The following is a 21,805-nucleotide window of genomic DNA, read 5'->3' as shown; positions in this document are numbered from 1 at the left end:
CGTGATGAAAAGTATACTATAACCAGCTCAGGGGTATGAAAAATAATTGTACCAAGTTTCGTTAAAATCCGTCGAGTAGTTTTTGTTTCTATAACGGTTATACAAACAGACAGACAGACAGACAAAAATTTTACTAATTGCATTTTTGGCATCAGTATCGATCCCTAATCAGCCCCTGATAGTTATTTTGGAAAGATATTTCATGTACAGAATTGACCTCTCTACAGATTTATTATAAGTGTAGATTATATAAGAGAAGTCAAACGTGCAAATAGGTCGCCTGATAGCAGGTAAGTAATCACCGCCGCACGAAAACCTATTTTTTTAGATTACAGGCATAATGGTTTTACGTTAATATTAAAAATGTATGAAATTATTAGATATATTATTCGTTTTTATATTATATGTAATACATATTACAGCAGAAGTATTTTCTTTACGTAATTCATCGTTCCATACCATACCATCGTTCAGTACCTTACAGGAGAAATACTAAAAACCCAATAATACACCTGGCTACCCTGTTGACGATGTCAGATGTGTCATTGACGCGACAAATATATAGATACCACTAGAGAGTAGAATGCTCATCCAATATAATCGAGTACTTTTCGGTAATCGGTTTCAAATTACATCTAGAAAAATAAGTAATTATAATCATCCTTATTTCTTATTACTAATACTATAAATGACTTGAAATATTAAGATGTTCGGAGAATTGAAATTTCGATTTTTGTTTAAGTATTTGGCTTAGAAATCATCGCCAATATTGTTCAATCGAATTTAATGAAGCATAGAGATCACGTATATAGATAAGTTGTTATATCGATTACATTTTATCTCAAAGAAGTACACAACTTTCATACCGAGACAGATCTGCTCGTAAGCGAAACCGTGTGCTACACTTAGTACAATATAAATCGATTGCACTTAAATCAATTACACAAATGTATATGTCACATCTCTATCTGTTGACATACGTGCCCGACCGCTCATCGTAAACCTAACCTCAATGCGGTTATTTCCATAGTTCTCAAGGGCTTTTAACATTTTCAGTTTCAGTGCTCGTTTTCAGCTCAAAGTTCATTTCGTTTTCCCTACGTAAATAAAGTAAGTAAGTATATATTTTTATTAAATTGATCAAAGTGCTACTAATTTTTCAAACAATATTTCAACCTTCCGATATAATGGGTTAGGTATTAAAGTTTTAAATAAATAATAAAGTTTATCAATTAATAAATTGTCAAAATATCGTGTGGCTTTGCAAGTGACATTGTTAAAATGTGATCTTAACTCAGGTTTCTCATCCTTTATTGTTTGTTCTCGTCTTGTGCTACAATAATGTTTAATACATATATTTTTTTAGTTTCTATATACTAATAAGTTATAAACTATATTAAACATCAAACTTGAGTTATAAAATAATATTTTATATCCTGGAAAAACTACTTACCATTTAAATAATGTTTAACTATGTGGTATTTTAGTTTTATAGTTAAAATGTTATATGGCCATTGTAAACATAGGTACATTTTTCATAAAAATACATTTTATGTTTACTTGATACATAGAAAGTTATATGTAAACAAAAATACAAAATTGTACCATTCTACTGTGATTAGCAAAGCTGGCATTATTTTTAAATGTTCTTTCCAAATGATCAAGGAAAATAATTGTAATATAATTCCACATTCTTCTAACTTCATACTGAGATATATTCAAGATATCAGCTTGTATGTAGTGTGAACTATATTGTCCATCCTATTTAGCTGTGTTTTTGGTGAAATCTGTCATAGTTATTAATGATTGCATCAGCCATGTATGTACCCTCTGTGTAAAAGTTTTATGTTTTGGTTAAAAGTCAGAAACCACTGAATAATGATTGAATGAAATTTGGTGCAGATAGACCTCTGTCTTACTACTCTTTGGTGATTAATGTATAGGCTAGTTTTAATATAGAACACAGTAGCTTATATTATAACTTGGAATAAGATCTATGCATGCAGAGATACTATTAAAAGCTAGACTTTTATAAACAAAATAGGTAGTCGACTACATATTCATAAGTATGATTTTATGTTATACATGATGATAAAAGGGGTATTTTTTACGAAATAAGCATGTCATAAATTTAATATATTCTATTTATCTTATTAAATTTCCTCATGTAAAATATATTTGGACTTTTAATTATGTTTATATTAATATAAATAACTAATACTATAGACAATACAGCTTTAGTTGTTAATTTCTACTATAAGTATAAGTAATTTTTGTTAATTTTCATCTAATTAAATGAAATGTTGGGTTATAGAATTTATATAAAAAAAAATTACCACATCTATGGAAAAATGCAAATACACTGCTTCATAATAATTTATAGATTAATTATTGGTAATCAAAGATATATTCAGATTTTGTTTGACTCAAAAACTTTGGTCACCTGCCCAATTTTATTACTGGCATAAATGCTCCTTAATTGTAAATTAAAGAAAACAAGTAACTCCATATACTACCTTATCAACACCTATACAGGCCATATAACACTTATCATCAAACATTGCATCATGTCCTCTCAACAATGTACTTGTGATGTCATCATATACTACATGCAACTAATTACTCACAACTGTAAGCAGTAAATAAACCCACAGTGAATGGTTAATCATCTATATCTCTAGTGGATTGCAAGTCTGTTCTGTATAGTGAGGTAGGTGATTAACATGTATTTTATTTATGTTATATGAGTATGTTTGCATCATTATTTGTATTGGTATACTAGCTGACCCGACAGACATTATCCCGTCTTAACTATGAATTTGCAGCGCATATTCTGTTAATTGCTGAAATTAACTTTTCTTAAATTTTCTTTAATAATACTTGACTGCAATCATTAAAAATATCTACATTTAGTGGTGTAGTTATAAACACATTGGTCAGGACCTGGGGGGTCTAGGGGACTGCACAGCCTATTCCTATGGTCCCTATGCCTTTGTAGATCTTGTTTATTTATTCTCAAAGCACTCTATTTTAATATTTAATAACCCACTCATAGTTATTCAGAAGTTCTGCATCAGTTACTTTCACATACTAAATGCTGACAGGAGACAAAGCATAGATGAAGCATTCTCAATTTTGGAATGATGTGCCTTTATTAATGGTTGAAGTCACTAAACATCAAGTAACCTACTTGCTCATTCATAGAATGATGCAGAAAAGTAATGCTAATATTGCCTGCTGCCGTCTAGTACTTTATGAAGTTAGCCAAGTAATGAATTAGTTTGTGTTAAGAGTTTAACCTATTGACTTGAACAAGACAGAATATTATTTGAGGTCAATTTGTTAATATTTTAGCGGCGTAAAGGTAGACGCCGCTGTAGAGGAACAGATGGTTGCGTTCCTCTATGGAAGGGGAAGATTCCCAGTCAGGCAGATGTTGCGCCTGACCGGCCACGGCCCCTCCGACGGTTCCTATTCGGAGATGGTATATATGCAACGCGTCGCTCAAATTGTGCAAGCGTGATTCAGGATCGACGTCGCCATCTATCGTGATTGCTGTGTGATATCACTGTAGTTCCGTCACTGCATCGATCCTCTTGCAGTTCCGGCGATGTTGACAAGATGGCGGTGTATGCATCGATTGTACCGCCACATCACTCCCCGGAGACCGGAGGTCGAAAGTCTTCAGTCGAGTCTTCTTCGATGCTAATTGTAGCTTGCCAGTGCCAGAGAGTTGATGCCCCCAGTGAGTCGGGGTGTTGATGTCCCAGTGAGTCAGGATGAAGATGCCCCAGTGAGTCGGGGTGAGATGCCCCAGTGAGTCGGGGTGAGATGCCCCAGTGAGTCGGGGTGAGATGCCCCAGTGAGTCGGGGTGAGATGCCCCCAGTGAGTCGGGGGTGTGGTCCCAGTGAGTCGGAACCGTGCGCAATTGGCCCTAGTGGGTCAGGGCTGTGCGCGGGTGGTCAGCTCCTTTGAAGCGAAGCTGACGGTGTTCGATTCCAGTGAGTCGGAATCGATGCTGCGTCCCTCTGCGATGAGTTCGGTGCGTCACGTGGCTATACCACGACAACTGGCGAATGCTGCCCGTAGATGGTCCGGCTGTAGCGCAGTTGTGCCGTGACGTTGGAGCCGAAGTCCGTGCAGGAGTGCTGAAGGTACCAGGCTTGCATTGGCAGCATGCATGTGGTAACCTTAATGGCTGGACAGTGCTGGCTGGCTGTGCGAAGTGTTGACTGGCTAGGGAAGGAAGTGGCAGATGGCGATGCGGTGCGAAGCGACGATGATGCAGATGCGGCTGGTCTCGTTGATGACGGTGCGATGATGTTCAGCGTCAGGGGTCACCACTGTAGCGGCGTAAAGGTTAACGCCACTGTAGAGGAACAGATGGTTGCGTTCCTCTATGGAAGGGGAAGATTTTCCAGTCAGGCAGATGTTGCGCCTGACCGGCCGCGGCCCCTCCGACGGTTCCTATTCGGAGATGGTATATATGCAACGCGTCGCTCAAATTGTGCAAGCGTGATTCAGGATCGACGTCGCCATCTATCGTGATTGCTGTGTGATATCACTGTAGTTCCGTCACTGCATCGATCCTCTTGCAGTTCCGGCGATGTTGACAAGATGGCGGTGTATGCATCGATTGTACCGCCACAATATCTAATACTAATGTTATTTTAATTGCATCATAGATCACACCATGGTAGTATCCGAAGAGCAGGTGGCGGTAGAGGGGGACGCGGCGACCAGCAAGAAGGCCGCGAAGAAGGCAGCTAAGGCTGCCGAGAAGGAACAGAAAAAGGCAGAACATAAGGTCAGTTTTTTGCTGTTTCATATTTTTGATACCTGACTACACAACCATTGTATATGAAATTCCTTCTAAAGGAGCTTGTTTTGGTATGAGTTGGTATAATCATGTCCAGTAAAATAGTTTTGAAGAGATGTCTATAGCATATCATTTTTTTTTGTATTCTGCCACAGCAAATTGATGTTACTGCGCCTTAGATTAACAGAAGTGCATCTCTGGGATAAAGTTGACCAGCAAGGGATGTTGTATCAATCCATTTGCACTGCACTGCACTTTTTCATTAAATTCAGGATCATTGAAATGCTGTAACAAGAAAAAACACAACAAATATTGAGCAAGCATTTTTATTTTTACACATTTTTTGAAATATAACTCCATTTTTACTAAGATCTTATATCTTTACTTTCCAGGCGGCCCAAAGCCAGGGTCAAGGTGAGCAGGAGCCCGACACATCCGAAGGTCGGTATGGGAACATGCCACTGATCCGCTCGACCGGCGAAAACCGCGACCGCGTCTACACCGATGTCAAGGACCTGGGCGTCAAGCTGGACGGACAGACTGTGTGGGTGCGAGGTAAGGCTCCTTTTACAAGTTTAGAGATAATGCAATCTCTCTAATGTAAACTGTGTAAGTCTAAGTAGATAACTCCTTTCATTCTTATTCCTGAAGGTTTCTTTTAAGTTCATCAGTGTATTTATGTTTTTTTCGAATTTTGGGATTATGGGCGTTGGTTGCTGAATTGCTTACGACGTGAAACCTTTGCATGTTTGTCGTCTTATGCAATAAAAAGAGATTCAGCTACAGCATGATTAAACATCCTCAATCAGAGTGATACCACAGAAAATCATATTTGGGCGAATTAAGTATTCTTATGCATTATATGTGACTGAGCCCGATAAGAGTTTAAAACTTCTTATTATAATAGGCTTATAAGCAAATAGACCGCAAGCCAAATTAGGCCAGTACGTAACTTTCAATAATAAATAAACATCCACCTTGTTTATTGCCATCAGCTCGTCTCCAAACTTCCCGTGCGAAAGGCAAGCAGTGCTTCGCAGTGTTGCGTCAGACGTCGAGCACGGTGCAGCTGCTCGTCAGCGTCAACGAGGAGCGCGCCGTCAGCAAGCAAATGGTGAAGTTCACCGGCAAGTGAGTCCACTACTGTCTACCAGTTCAGGCACATAAAATGTTTTAGTTAGTGGCTTGGCTTAGCCTCTAACATTACAGATATTTATGGATGATCACGTATCATCCGGTGTGTGGCCAGATGTGTTCCTTCAAGGGCTATATTAAAAAAAAAGATTAAGCCACAGATTGTTTGGTTTTATGAGTAGAGCCTTAAGCGCTTATTCCACTTTCAAATTTTCTTAATTCTTTTGTATGTGCAGTATATGACATTTAGCATTATTGTAAGTGACTGTTACATCCTAAGCACTTATTACGTATTAGGGAATGCGATCTCGTAAAGCACAAGATCTCGCGAGACCATGAATCAAATCTCGGGGTTAGGTCTTAATTCTCGCTAGATTGCATTCCCTATTACGTATCATTAGACACCCGCCTTATTACAAAAATGTTTAATTTTAGATCCCAAGTATTTCTCATTATACATCAAGGACTTGCCATGAGACTACAAGTTCATAACTAAGCCAGAAGCTTGGTGAAGTCATCTTATTAAAGCTGATATTTCCCCAGCATCAACAAGGAGTCGATAGTGGACGTGCAAGCCCTGGTGGTGAAGACCGCGGCGCCGGTGGAGTCGTGCACGGTGCGCGACGTGGAGCTGGTGGGCGTGCAGGTGTGGTGCGTGTCCAGTGCGAAGGCTCAGCTGCCGCTGCTGATAGAGGATGCTGCGAGGCCGGAGAAGAGTGATGTGAGTGTATAGAAAGTTATAATTAGAAGAAACAAGGAAAATAAGAGACCTCCGATTTTTTAAAACTTGTAGTATAAGGCAGTTGTCAGGAGGGTCAACTTACTTAAAAAAAAGTCCCACGCGCCCCTGTCGCTTGCCAGGTCTGCCTTTTCTTAAGTCGCTACTGGGGCTGACCATTCAACACTACTGTAGTGCTGTGTGAGTTTTCTGTCTTAGCGTTAGGATGGCTGGCATATAGAGTAATTATACTAAAGTTTGAAGTTTTGTTTGAAGATGTGAACACAGATCATGGATAAAGTAACCTAAGCTACTTTTTATCTTGGACAAGTACTATGCACATGTCCAATATTTCTTTGTTTATATTTTGGCTTTCCACTATATTATCTGTAGTAGGTTTTTTTTTAAATGTTATTGACGAAATACTATCACTCCCAGGACCCGGAGGCGTTGAAGATCCGCGTGAACCAGGACACGCGGCTGGACAACCGCGTGCTGGACTTGCGCACGCCCGCCAACCAAGCCATCTTCAGAATCGAGGCCGGTGTCTGTAGGCTCTTCAGGGACATACTCACCAAGAAAGGTACCAAGGAACACATATACTAGACAACCTCATTATAAACGGCATACCAGACTAACTTGCTAATCAAACTAGTTCGGTAAACAACTTTCGCAGAATAAAATAATTTATAATGGCAGTCCAAGATAAACCCAGATTTTGTCAGTAGCACAAGTAGTCTGACTTGACTGAGCCATAACCTTATTTACTCGGACACAACAAGTATTAATAAAGGAGACGACTACCAAGGAATGTATTGCTCCTTTAAAGTAAAATTTATGTATGTTTTGCCTATAAACCAAAGGCAACACAATTCACTACGGTCGATACCCAGTCTAATATGTACCAACCAGTATTTATTGTATTAAATGACGAGACGAGCTTGCCGCTCGTCAGTTGGTAACCGATACGACAGCCAAGAAACAGTAGTAACATCCAACACCTTGAATTACAAAGTATTGTTTGGTATTGCACTGCGCTCGCCATCCTGAGACATGAGATGTTATGTCCAGTAGTTGCACTGGCTACAATGTAACTATCTGTCCAGGGTTCGTGGAGATCCACACACCGAAGATAATCTCAGCGGCGTCGGAGGGCGGCGCCAACGTGTTCACGGTGTCGTACTTCAAGTCGTCCGCGTACCTCGCGCAGAGCCCGCAGCTGTATAAGCAGATGGCCATCGCCGCCGACTTCGACAAGGTAATATTCCCCCTTAATATTAGGTAGGTTAGGTTTTATAAGTCTATGGCGGTACAATTAGTATACATACCGCCATCTCGTTAACATCAAGGGAACTTCGAGAAGACTTATGTGGTATTGACACAACTATAGTGATTTATCGCATAGCAATCACGCAAGATGGCGACAGACGGTCCTGAATTATGCTTGCACAATTTGAGCGACGCGTTGCATATATACCACCTCCGAATATCTGCATCGGTGTCAATATACTTCTCCATAAATACGTTCCGTGGCGTCAAAGAAGTCCCACTGCATATTTTCCAGGATAAAAATTATTAAGTAATAAGTGAGTGAGTTACTCCAAAATATTTTTCTAATCTAGTAACCTATATAATATGTGAAGTTTGACACATGCCTACCTAACTTCCCACGTTTTTGGATACTTAACCTTGTGGTTTAATTTAGGCTGATGTCTCGATTGTTACAATAAACATTTGAATATTTGACAGAAATCTAGCATCCTTTTCGTCGATAAGCCCCTTTTTCACAACAGTGGCATCAATCTACTTGATTAAGTATAACCGCTGTAATCAAACATTGCTCCAATCTACCTTATTACGTGTTACAGGTGTTCACCGTGGGCGCAGTGTTCCGCGCCGAGGACTCGAACACGCACCGGCACCTCACCGAGTTCGTGGGGCTGGACCTGGAGATGTCGTTCAAGCACCACTACCACGAGGTGCTCGACACCATCGGCGCCACCTTCACCGAGATGTTCATAGGACTTAGAGACCAGTGAGTTACAGTATCGAAGTATATTATTAATTTGTTTTCAGAAGGAATGTGGACTTATATAATGCTTTTTTGCATGATTTTTCTGATATTGTTGTTCTATGTTATAAAAAGTTTATTGTTAGGTAGAGTGCCTCGGTTGCATAGTTATAGACGTGTGCGGTGACGGTACTGCTCTGAGGTCCCGGGTTCGAATCCCATGCCGGGCAAATTGGCAGTGAAAATGACCTGAAATGCAATTGGCTTGTCCCTATCACATTATGAAATGGAACACATATTATTGCGAAAAGTGAGTGCCCTATCTCTGCCTACACCTTCAGGGATAAAAGTGTGTGAATGTATGTTTTGTTGCTTTTTACTCAATTTTTATACTCTAATTTATTTAACCCGTCTTTGTATCCATAATAAAGAGTATGGTTTGTATAATAGGTTCGCGTTTGAGATCGCGGCGGTGGGCCAGCAGTACCGCGTGGAGCCGTTCAAGTTCCTCGACCCGCCGCTCCGACTGGAGTTCCCGCAGGCGATACAGATGCTCAAGGAAGCGGGTACGATCAATAATAATCTATTTCGTACACGCGTTTCTTTTATTACTGAATACCTAGCAATCGGTATTTTAAGATCCAAGGCACAGCTTCTTACACTTGGGCTTGTGTTCTTGAGTCATCATGGACTTTATTCTCTATGGCATAGAGTCTATGCTACTTGTTTAAGCAGGATATCTATAGAAGTGAACTCACTTTTTGGTTCATATAATATTTATAATATAAACGCGTGTGCAGGAGTGACGATAGGCGAGGAGGACGACCTGTCGACGCCGGACGAGAAGCTGCTGGGCCGCCTCGTGCGCGCCAAGTACGACACCGACTTCTACATCCTCGACAAGTACCCGCTCGCCGTCAGGCCCTTCTACACCATGCCCGACCCCACCGACCCGGTCAGTACTCACCTCTCAGACCTGATACTCTTTCAATTTATATGTCATTCATGATGTACAGTCAACCACAAAAGTAGATGAATAAATAAAAATAATTAAAATGCTACTGCACATTAACTTCAATCGATTTTCAATAAAATAAACCTTTGTAAGAAAATTAACAAAATTGAAAATATGGTTGCTGATAAGGCACAAAAGTTTAAAGGCGATTTAAAGTTTTAATTCAGCTACTTTTGTCTGACTGTACAGGTCGATTTAAATTTTTTTCTATACCTGTCCTTACTCCGTTGTAATGTTGTCTTAGAGCAACATACTTTATCAAGGAAGTTGCAAAATGCTTGGGCGTCGTTTTTCAACCAGCCATCTACCTGACGTTCACTCTTTAGAATAACTGGCCATACAAAGTGTTGCCCTATCTGAGAATCGAATCCACTTCTATGTGTACAATGTTACTAGGTCAAGTTACGTTTACAGAAAGCATCCAACTCGTACGACATCTTCATGCGTGGCGAGGAGATCATGAGCGGCGCGCAGAGGATACACGACCCCGAGTTCCTCACCGAGAGGGCGCTGCACCACGGCATCGGTGAGGGGAAATTACCCACCAATATTAAAATACCTGGAAAATTCTATGACATATTATGTAGTATGTTCGGTAGTATGTTCAGAATGTGCGTGTCTGATTGCTGCAATTAAATTATCTTAGTTGCTATCTGTGGATCGATCTTGCAAATGAGGCAATCGGAATAAAGTTTGATAGAAACAGTCACATATTACTTGTTTTAGTAGGTTTATTGTCGAATTCGATCTAATGATAGCGATCAGTCTGAGTTATTAGCTTCGCTCATAAAATCCCTAACCTCAGATGCAGGTTGTTTTTGGACACAAAAGTTAACTATCTTATGCAGTATCAGCGCTAAAGCATTTCAGACTCCACATATAAAAGGACGCGCTATTCAGAATGAATCTAAATAAAATGTATACTTTTCCATTTCAGACATAAACAAGATCGCCGCCTACATTGAATCCTTCCGATTGGGATGTCCTCCACACGCGGGTGAGTTCCGAATCAGATACAAATACTTACAGTCTAAGGATTTTACTCTAACTTCAATCTTTAGTGCAGTTAGCAATGAACAGTCACCGATGCAAAATGATTATATGATTTAATACTTTGACGGCATTCATTGCTCGCTGATTGCGTATGCGCTTGCGCACGTTAGGAATATTGAGCTTTAGTAAACGCTGTTAAAAAAAACTAACTGCCAGTTCGGGTTTCATTATTTTTAGTGTCGCAGCCAATGTTATGGTAAACTTGTATTTATGTTTCCAACTCAATGTCGAATCGAGTAAATCGTTCAAAATTAATTCAATGTTCCTGTTCGCAGGTGGTGGTATCGGTCTGGAGCGCGTGGTGATGCTGTACCTCGGCTTGGACAACATCAGGAAGACCTCCATGTTCCCGAGGGACCCCAAGAGGGTCACGCCTTAACACACCAGTGAACTGTTGAATTTTATCGCGTTTTTAACGATTTTAAATGACATTGTTGGAACTGAGTTGTACAAGTCTAGAGTTCAGGCATTTCGGTCAAATGTCTGTTAAATGGTTCGAAACATTTTCCTTGACATTTTTGATGCGAAATGGCTGGTTTTAATAAAATTAATTTAAGGATATGAATTTGTAAATGAGCGCCATATTGCTGTACGGTTTAGGTGACTTGCACGTTTGAAAACTTTTAATAGAGCCCATAATGAACCCACTACTGCAAGGTTAAAGAATACCTATTTTGTAGATCAAATACCAGTTTGGTTATAAGCCTCGGCTGTTGTAGCAGTGGGTCCACATTTGCTCTGTGGATTGGGGCCATTTAAAACTGCCACTGCCACTTTAGTGCCCCCTACCTATCGTCAAACGACTAATAAGCGTGAATATATGGTCAGCATGAGTCAGTGATGGTAGTATTCTACATCTATACAGATATGACAAGATATTTTAAAAGTTCTGAGGTAACAAACATAAAAAAGTAGTCGAATTGAGAACCTCCTCCTTTTTTTTAAGTTGGTTAAAAAGACGGTCGTATTGGCGCCATTTTTTTGGTTCAAAGTAATGATTCCAGATTTGAAGATGACGTTTCGAATGTGACTTGGACAGACTTATTTCCCGTACAAAGTACGCGATAATGTTCGTGAGACTGTAAAATTGTACTTGACTAATCTCTTTTGTAAAATATTTAATTGGTGTTTGAATTATATCGTTTATTTTTAATATCGCATTTTTATTACTACTAACATGTTGTACCTTGTTCTAAAGCCACGTTTTGAGGGTCACGAGTCATGGAAATTATTACAAATCACTACACCCAGAACTGAAAAATATCTTCAGATAAAAACATTCATAATATAATAGGGCCTTTTCCAATGTTTTATTTTGTAAATTATTCAATATGTAACAGCATATATAAAAAAGAACCCATTTTGTGAAATTGCATTAAAATAGTCAGAAATTCATTTTTCAAATATTACTACGTGCAGGAGTGGGTGTGTAGTGGGGATATCGCTCCATCTCATTCTTTCACACGTATAGTATTTCCCGATGACGTGGTGTGCGTATTGCTGTGTCTCTTTCATATTCTTTGACACACCCATTCAACCAAAATTTAAAAAAGGCTTATAACTTCTTGATTTTTAGGATTTTAATTAATATTTTTTCGTTAGAATTTATTTGAAGTATATTGCTTCTGGAAGGCTATATCACGGATGTATCTCACTTATGTCAAAGGATAGTCGTTTATTAGAAGTAAAGACCACTGTAGCAATCAATAGTACCGTAAATATACGGTAATCTATACTATTATATAAAGCTGAAGAGTTTGTTTGTTTGTTTGTTTGTTTGTTTGAACGCGCTAATCTCAGGAACTACCGGTCCAAACTGAAAAATTCTTTTTGCGTTGGATAGCCCTTTGTTCGTGGAGTGCTATAGGCTATATATCATCACGCTATACCCAATAGGAGCGGGGCAGTAATGGCTAATCTCAGGAACTACCGGTCCAAACTGAAAAATTCTTTTTGCGTTGGATAGCCCTTTATTCGTGGAGTGCTATAGGCTATATATCATCACGCTATACCCAATAGGAGCGGGGCAGTAATGGCTAATCTCAGGAACTACCGGTCCAAACTGAAAAATTCTTTTTGCGTTGGATAGCCCTTTATTCGTGGAGTGCTATAGGCTATATATCATCACGCTATACCCGATAGGAGCGGGGCAGTAATGGTTAATCTCAGGAACTACTGGTCCAAACTGAAAAATTATTTTTGCGTTGGATAGCTCTTTGTTCGTGGAGAGCTATAGGCTATATATCATCACGCTATATTCAATAGGAGCGGAGCAGTAATGGCTAATCTCAGGAACTACCGATTCGAACTGAAAAAATATTTTTGTGTTGCATAGTCCTTTGTGGAGTGCTCAAAGTTATATATCATCACGCTATGACCAATAGGAGCGGAGCAGTAATGGCTAATCTCAGGAACTACCGGTTTCAACTGAAAAATTCGTTTTGTGTTGGATAGCCCTTTATTTGTGGACCGCTATAAGCTATATATCATCACGCTATGACCAATAGGAGCGGAGCAGTAATGGCTAATCTCAGGAACTACCGGTTTGAACTGAAAAAATCTTTTTGTTTTGGATAGCCCTTTGTTCCTGGAGTGCTATAGGCTATATATCATCATGCTATAACCAATAGGAGCGGAGCAGTAATGAAACATGTTGCAAAAACGGGGAAAATTATGAGTTTTGAGAGCTTCCGTTGCCTGCGCTGCGTAAACGGTTAAAGTTATGCAACAACGATGTATGACGCGATTGTTTCACTTAAAAAGTTCTAAATAATATAACAAAGTCCCCCGCTGCATCTGTCTGCCTTAACGTGTTAAACTCAAAAACTACCTAACGTATTAAGATGAAATTTGGTATGGAGACAGTTTGAGACCCTGGGAAGAACATAGGCTCCCGGGAAACTACTATTTTTATAACGGAAAACTTTAGCCTGAAAAACTTTATAACGCGGGCGGAGCCGCGAGCAAAAGCTAGTATATATAATAAATAACATAACTAGTTCGGTGGCCTAGCTGTGTTACGATACGACTGTAGTGCTGAGGTATCGGGTTCGATTCCATGTCAGTCAGTGATATTGGGGCTTTCTGCTCATTATCAGCTCGGAATCTAGAAATTATGCCCGATATGACAATAGGCTCGCCTCCACCTCGCCTCTGAAGGGAATACGCACAGAGGAAAGTGGGTGCATCTACCTACTTCTTCGGTAATGACGGCGTCAGCGTGTGAGTATATAAACATTATGCAAATAACATGAGGACCGGAAATCGGAATTGAAAGATGGGGATCAAAAGGCTATGGGAGCATCAGAAGTCTGAGTATTTTTAAGGTCAGATATTGCAAATACTTTCTCCACAGTTTGTAAGATATATGACTCGCTTTAAACATAACAGAACTTTCCTCTAACATTCTTTGCCTCTTACAACTCAAACATTCTTTGAAAACTTATTTCTACCTACGACTGACTGAAATACCTACACATAACGTTGATCTCTTACTACTTTTTTTTTTTTTTTTATTATTTGAACTAAAACTGCTAAAGTGCTAGTGTTCATGCATACTCTTAATAATTTTGTATTGAGAAGTAAATAATAAAGTTACTTATAAGTAATATGCCACTGCTTAATTGGAATGTTGTAAAAATATTCATAACTGTTATATAATTAGCGACATAATGCCATGAGGAAATAAATAAAAACCCAAAAATATGTCAACGAATGGTCGTCATGATTTAATCATCTCACGATGACATTCCCCTTCAATAAACATTTTTAATCAGTTTAACTAAATTATGTTGTCTCACTCTAAAATAGGTTGTAAGGAAAGTGACTCATTAAAAATGTTTATATAAGGTCATTATGTCCGTATCACAAGCCGCGGCCGTCAGGTCGCGACATATCACTCGATTATAGTCCACAATATGCTTAAAATTAACTTAAAATAAACTATAGCTTAATGGTAGCAAGATGTTACGCCATAAGCGTATTAAATGCACCAATAATAAAAATAAAATTACATTTCAAATACATCGTAACGAAATTAGTTCATGTAACATGGGTCGCCATTTTTGTGTGGAAAATGACAGGAGGAAGATTATGAAATACCTTTGACAAATAGTGACCGGATTTTAACTACGCTCTCTCTAAAGAATTATTATAAATTTATTAAAAAGCGATTTTGAAAAATTCGCGGACATAAAATTTTCATAGGATGGAAATAGAGATTCTTTTGAAATCTCGTTCAGATACGGCGCATCTTTCCAGTATTACCTGAACTATGATAAAATAGTACAAAATCAAATTGTTTTATCAAGTATTTAGTACAGAACAATGAAATACAGACAATTAATCGACTTGTAACAATTGAAATCAGAAATCGATTCTATTACAAATCGATTAAAACAGGCGATGTTTCGGATACATTGTACAGCATTCAATAGAGAGAAGTCACATGCAATTCGCTTTTCCTAAACTTAAACATATATTAGATTTTCTTTGATTTTCATCAAATTTTTAAACAATTTTAAATTTTCATTATTTCACTCTGATGATTTTGACCATGTCGCAGTAACGTTAGAAAAAACGAACTATACTCGTCCAAATCCAATCGCAAGTTTGCATTAAGTACATTATTTTTGTGACAACTCATACCTATAACATAAAATTTTCCTACAGCTTTTACACGATGATTCGAATAATTCAACTATTTAAATAATTCTTTAAAATAAACATAAAACTAAAAACGCAGTTAAGTATACATCATGTCATTACATTCATTTTGGCATTTCATTTCAAGGATTAGCCACAGACAGAAAAATCCAGAACATTGTCGCAAAAAATATCGATAATTTTTTATATGGACGTAATTGAAACTGTCGCAGCCAATAAGTTGGAAATAATAATATAAAACGCATTTTACTTTGCTGTATGTGGCTAAAGCATTAGTAACTTTTTGTTCTGACCTACTGGTAAGCCCTTACTGGACCGATAGACTGCAATAAATAAGATCATAACTTTATACAGAATATCCCAATTGAAAGATTTATTACAGCTAATTATGAGAGAAGCATGTCAACTTCTTATGGTAACATTACCCAGACATTTGAGATAAAATCATTACCCAGACATTTGAGACCATATTTCCTAAGTGGTAATACAGTGCATTTGTTATCTCAAGATCTCAGATGTAAAGTCCGAAAACACCCAGTAATTTCAGGAAAAAAATCAAAATGATAAAACACCCCTGTATTGTTATACTTTTCTTTTAGGATATGCTGTATAAAATGCATAAAACTGAATTAGTGACAATAATGAGAGAAGCCCAGAGATTTAACACTCGAAGTTCAGTAAATTTAGAATGCATAGAAAATCTAAGCTGTGTTCCAGTTAAATCTATGGTGCCTTGTAATGGGTTTAAATCATAAAACATGCACCTTTAAATATAGTTTGGACATTCCATTCACATTGATAAAGCATACATCACTAATAAAATATATTAGAATTATCTGATAACACCTAAATACATTCAGAGATTATTATATAAAGTGTTAACATGGATCTTGACTGATATACAATTTATTGAATCTAATTAAATAAAACGGAGCAGCTGAAAAGATATAGTATTTATTTAATTAATCTAGGAGGTATTAGCGTTGGAATTATTGTATTTATTGTTTTAATAATAAAAATAGACATCATGTGCACTTACAAGGTTTTTGCTTTAATCGGAAATAATCTTAGGGCGATGGTAAATCTATTATCGATGTTTGCTCTATCGATATCGATAAAAACATAAGTAGTATGTAAGTAACGATTTATAAGTATAAATAGGAACAAATTGAATGGGAGGCCACGCAGTCCATTTTTCTCTTATTTACACTCTTTCATTAGATTTTCTAACTGATGTTTAATAGTTTTTTGAAGACTTTCACGTGTTTTTATTTTCTGAATTATGGATAAACAAAGACTTCTTACACTGATGAGCATGATCAGATATTCCTTGGAGGTATACCGCAATTTTTATACTATTTTTCACATAATTACAAGCAGATTACAACTAAAGATTTCTTATGACAAGTAATAGGTAACTATATTAATATTGTATTAGAGTCCAATATTGTATGCTCATCAGCGTAACAATAATTCTCAGTGTCTGGGGCTAGTGTTGGACATCAGGTTGCCATGGTAACGGAGTGTAAACAACAACCGCGTCGCCCCCAAAGTTCGCCGCCGCACCAATCCATTCAAAGTACATAATACAGTAAGTTGATATAGAAATATTACAAAATCTACTTTCTAATTTCACAGCGAATAATAATGTATGTAAAAATATTTATACAGCCAAAAACATCGGCGGCCTGGTGCACAAACGTGCTAAGTCAAGTTGTATATATTTGATTTGTAAAAAATGCTAAATTTTTTTAGGCGCAAAGGAAACGTGGTAAACGATAAGTAAAGAATGGCGCCATTTTTTTCGTTTACTTAGTAATAACGAATTTAATACAGACGTATCTAATATACTTGAATTATCTCTAATTTCTTTAAATAAGAATGTCTAGATTATTGCTTAAAAATTCCTAAATTTCATCAGGTACATTTGCAAATGCAAATTTATGTTTCATATTATCAAAATGCAATATATTACTAACATCCATCTATATCTTATTAAGTGTGATGTTTATATTCGCTATATATTTGAACAGTTCAACCCAAAAATAAACATTTTCGACCTAGCACCTTCGGCATCAAGCCTCCGATACTTGTAAGAAAGATATTGAAGTAGTGTCTACATATGAAATGTATGAAACCGACGGCAATTTGATCAAAAGTCTTAACACGAGGAGCGCCGCGCTCGGGTGCTAGTCGCGGTTACGATACTATTTTATTTACATTTTATAAATAAATACTTTTGGCAGTTCAAGAAAATCAAAGAAAATAATCTATACATAGACTTTATTGTGTTAGTTTTAGATTGGAAATATTCTGCAATTATATGGTGAATGCAGGTTGTTATGCTAGCAAATCATTTCAATATTCATTTATAATACTAATGGAATCGTGAGCGCACTGAATCCCTATAAGGAAAGAAATAGGGATTACGAAGGTGTGTATTAGGGCTTCGGGCTATGATGCTAGCCGCTGTCTGACGATTGTCACGCCCTCTACGACTTGTGTGATTGGAACTAATACTGCTGTCAGAGTTTGAGTGTCAAGATGTTACAATAAATACGATTTGACACTGTTAAGGATAGCAGGAATAGGTGTCATAAATAAATAATGGTCTATGTATAGATTAGAATTTCAAACGGTTTTTGAAAAAATATAGACAATAAAAAACTGCACTTCGTTGTGAGTTCGCTAATTGACAGAGATTAATCACTCTTAATTTTTTTTACTGTCATTATTTTTCCAAAGCCAAAATTGGGTGTACAAAAAGAGAAATATTCGAGAAATAAAATTATAGTTTTATTATAGCTTATAATACACTAATACATTCATATCTGTCTGTTGAAAACTTGTTAGGCGTTTGAGCGTTCATCTAATTACTAAAACAACGGCTAAGACACATTTTCACGATCCCGTCGTGTGGGACCACCATTACTTTATAGACACGCGTCGCGCGTCATGGTGGCTGTCAGAGTGACATGTGTCAATGTGACAGCTGCCAAACCAATCGGCAGTTTGGTTTACAGAAAAAGTTTTTGAACATTTATCAATCTGTAATGTTTTGCAAAATATATTTTGAATTAAGAATGTCCTGAGTTTGACAGCTGTCACTTTGACACGCGTCATACAGACAGCCGCATGACTTCAGCGTCAATCGTCACTCACAAGCGCGTCACTAGTCCGCGGCACACACACTAACCGAACAAGGTCTTGAGGTCCTCCTCGTAGAGCGCTATGACCAGCATGATGCCGATGCCCGACGCGAGGCCCATCAGCTGCAGTATACACTGACACAGCGTGCCTTCATTGCTATGTGAAGTGCTCAACTCAGGCATCTAGGGGAAGATACATTCAATAAGAGTTACGTTAAGACAGCGTTATATTAACGCGTTAATAAAACACACGCCATTTTAAATTTTGGAAATCTGTAAGTCACCACTCAGCTATAAGGATATCAATCTATACTATTATATAAAGCTGAAGAGTTTGTTTGTTTGTTTGTTTGTTTGTTTGTTTGTTTGTTCGTTTGTTTGAACGCGCTAATCTCAGGAACTACCGGTCCAAACTGAAAAATTCTTTTTGCGTTGGATAGCCCTTTGTTCGTGGAGTGCTATAGGCTATATATCATCACGCTATACCCAATAGGAGCGGGGCAGTAATGGCTAATCTCAGGAACTACCGGTCCAAACTGAAAAATTCTTTTGCGTTGGATAGCCCTTTGTTCGTGGAGTGCTATAGGCTATATATCATCACGCTATACCCAATAGGAGCGGGGCAGTAATGGCTAATCTCAGGAACTACCGGTCCAAACTGAAAAATTCTTTTTGCGTTGGATAGCCCTTTGTTCGTGGAGTGCTATAGGCTATATATCATTACGCTATACCCAATAGGAGCGAGGCAGTAATGGCTAATCTCAGGAACTACCGGTCCAAACTGAAAAATTATTTTTACGTTGGATAGCCCTTTGTTCGTGGAGTGCTATAGGCTATATATCATCACGCTATATTCAATAGGAGCGGAGCAGTAATGTCTAATCTCAGGAACTACCGATTCAAACTGAAAAAATATTTTTGTGTTGAATAGTACTTTGTTTGTGGAGTGCTCAAAGTTATATATCATCACGCTATGACCAATAGGAGCGGAGCAGTAATGAAACATGTTGCAAAACCGGGGAAAATTATGAGTTTTGAGAGCTTCCGTTGCCTGCGCTGCGTAAACGATTAAAGTTATGCAACAATGATGTATGACGGGAATGTTTCACTTAAAAAGTTCTAAAAAATATATTATAAAACAACGTCCCCCGCTGCATCTGTCTGCCTGAACGTATTAAACTCAAAAACTACCCAACGTATTAAGATGAAATTTGGTATGGAGACAGTTTGAGACCCTGGGAAGAACATAGGCTCCCGGGAAACTACTACTTTTATAACGGAAAACTTTAGCCTGAAAAACTTTATAACGCGGGCGGAGCCGCGGGCAAAATCTAGTATAATATATAACTCAAAGGTGACTGACAGTGATATATCAAGGAACAGCCCAAACCATTGGACGGATCGGGCTAAGACTTTACATGCATAAAGCTACTATGACGTAGGCATCCCCTAAGAAAGGATTTTGATAAATTCTACCCTTAAGGGGATAAAATAGGGGATGAAAGTTTGTATAAATGTTCTTAGATTTTCGACTGATTGAACTGAAATTATAGATTGGGGATAAAATTAGTTTGAACCTATAAGTACCGGGAAAATATGTAGCAAGACTTTTATCAAACAGTGGAATTTTATCCTGGAAAACACCTTCACGCGGGCGAAGCCGCGAGCAAAAGCTAGTTAAATATAAAGTAACTGACCATATCAACGAGCGCGATGTAGAGGAAGGTGCCGGCGGCGACGGCGAACAGCCAGCGCGTGGCGTCGGGCGCGTGGCCCGCCAGCACGCCGCACACCATGCCCGCCAGGCACAGCGCCGACGACAGCACGTTGTAGCACACGGCGCGCCGCACCGACATGCCCGCCTTCAGCAGCACCGCGAAGTCGCCTGCAATACGCAATACACATAGTATAACAGGCCTTATTTAGACTTGTATAGAGTTTTTAGTCAGCCCGCGGATAAATAAGGTAATGAACTGGCTGAGCGAGCGAATTTTTGGCTTGTGTAAATATTAAATACAATCTTGTGCAAATAATACAGCCCTCTACTAGAAAACTTTACAGAGAGTCCGATAGTACTTTAAATACTGGCAATTGATGACCACTTACCCAATTCATGAGGCAGCTCGTGGCAAAGGACGGCGATGGCCGTGGAGAACCCTCCAGCGATGTTGGAGGCGAATGCAGCTCCTGGAAATAAAAAACAATCATCTCAATAACCTAACATCAGGTCCCTCGTATGCAAGACTCATTTCGATAGGTACCACTTATCAATAGTAAGCATTGTTGTATTCTTAATGAAATAACAGAGTAGACAGTGTATATTGAGGAACTAGCTTTTGCCCGCGGCTCCGCCCGCGTTATTAAGTTTTTCAGGCTAAAGTTTTCCGTTATAAAAGTAGTAGCTTCCCGGGAGCCTATGTTCTTCCCAGGGTTTCAAACTGTCTCCATATCAAATTTCATCTTAATACGTTGGGTAGTTTTTGAGTTTAACACGTTCAGGCAGACAGATGCAGCGGGGGACTTTGTTTTATAATAAATTTTTTAGAACTTTTTAAGTGAAAAAATCCCGTCATACATCATTGTTGCATAACTTTAACCGTTTACGCAGCGCAGGCAACGGAAGCTCTCAAAACTCATAATTTTCCCCGTTTTTGCAACATGTTTCATTACTGCCCCGCTCCTATTGGGTATAGCGTGATGATATATAGCCTATAGCACTCCACGAACAAAGGGCTATCCAACGCAAAAAGAATTTTTCGGTTTGGATCGGTAGTTCCTGTGATTAGCGCGTTCAAACAAACAAACAAACAAACAAACTCTTCAGCTTTATATAATAGTATAGATTCAATGCTATTATGCTGCTGTTATGGTTTATGAACAGACATGGTGTTTCGCCACCAGTTCGTCTATACATACGATTGTACACAAAAAAAAAACACTGAATGCACTCTGGATTAAATAGGCATTGGTAAGATCCATTGGTAAGACTTACCAATAGCCATGCCGTCGGTGAAGTTGTGCAGACCGTCGCCCATGATGACCATCCACGCGACCGACGAGATGGAGGAGGGCGGCGCGTGCACGTGCCCGTGCGCGTGCGAGTGGCCGTGGTGCGCGCGCGAGTGTTCCCTGCAGGTAAACACAATTCATGAGAAACTCGACTAACCTACAACATTTCCGTTTAGTTTTGTTAGGACAGGAAGATGGAACAGGCCCAATGAATCCCTTTCTCCTTCTTAA

The 21,805-nt window shown here is 38.5% G+C and overlaps 2 protein-coding genes across 9 annotated transcripts in view; one reads left to right on the top strand and one right to left on the bottom strand.

Moving 5' to 3' along the window:
* Window positions 1-881: 881 nt before the first annotated feature.
* LOC115448616 (aspartate--tRNA ligase, cytoplasmic) lies at window positions 882-11,904 on the top strand. Of its 3 annotated transcripts, none has more exons than XM_030176095.2 (13): window positions 882-1,110; window positions 4,687-4,808; window positions 5,213-5,375; window positions 5,816-5,951; window positions 6,498-6,675; window positions 7,111-7,255; window positions 7,779-7,930; window positions 8,541-8,707; window positions 9,134-9,249; window positions 9,484-9,638; window positions 10,113-10,224; window positions 10,636-10,695; window positions 11,027-11,904. In XM_030176095.2, exons 2-13 carry the CDS (start codon window positions 4,695-4,697, stop codon window positions 11,128-11,130), a joined length of 1,602 nt encoding a protein of 533 aa, XP_030031955.1. In that variant the 5' UTR covers window positions 882-1,110; window positions 4,687-4,694; the 3' UTR covers window positions 11,131-11,904. The 3 variants fall into 3 exon arrangements, with proteins under 3 accessions (XP_030031955.1, XP_030031956.1, XP_030031957.1); XM_030176096.2 differs by having other exon boundaries at window positions 948-1,114; XM_030176097.2 differs by lacking the exon at window positions 882-1,110 and adding an exon at window positions 2,692-2,710.
* A 2,550-nt stretch (window positions 11,905-14,454) lies between these two features.
* LOC115448615 (zinc transporter foi) overlaps window positions 14,455-21,805 on the bottom strand; it is a 49,270-nt gene continuing 41,919 nt past the window's right edge. For all 6 annotated transcript variants that reach the window (XM_030176092.2, XM_030176094.2, XM_030176089.2 and 3 more), the window contains exons 4-7: window positions 21,558-21,694; window positions 20,672-20,752; window positions 20,263-20,450; window positions 14,455-18,748 (exon numbers count right to left, since the gene is read on the bottom strand). In XM_030176092.2, the coding sequence (XP_030031952.1) occupies window positions 18,608-18,748; window positions 20,263-20,450; window positions 20,672-20,752; window positions 21,558-21,694 (547 nt within the window). In that variant the 3' untranslated portion in view covers window positions 14,455-18,607. The remainder of the gene's footprint in view (window positions 18,749-20,262; window positions 20,451-20,671; window positions 20,753-21,557; window positions 21,695-21,805) is intronic.

The sequence above is a fragment of the Manduca sexta genome, chromosome 18, assembly GCF_014839805.1.
Source record: "Manduca sexta isolate Smith_Timp_Sample1 chromosome 18, JHU_Msex_v1.0, whole genome shotgun sequence".
Taxonomy (NCBI): Eukaryota; Metazoa; Arthropoda; class Insecta; order Lepidoptera; family Sphingidae; genus Manduca; species Manduca sexta.
The sequence above is the reverse complement of the archived record's forward strand: the minus strand, read 5'-3'. Positions and strand labels throughout refer to the sequence as shown.

Coding starts and splice junctions, on each gene's coding strand:
- LOC115448616 (XM_030176095.2), top strand. CDS start 4,695: ATGGTAGTATCCGAAGAGCAGGTGGCGGTAGAGGGGGACGCGGCGACC. Junction 5,376..5,815: donor ACAGACTGTGTGGGTGCGAG/GTAAGGCTCCTT, acceptor TATTGCCATCAG/CTCGTCTCCAAACTTCCCGT. Junction 9,250..9,483: donor ACAGATGCTCAAGGAAGCGG/GTACGATCAATA, acceptor ACGCGTGTGCAG/GAGTGACGATAGGCGAGGAG.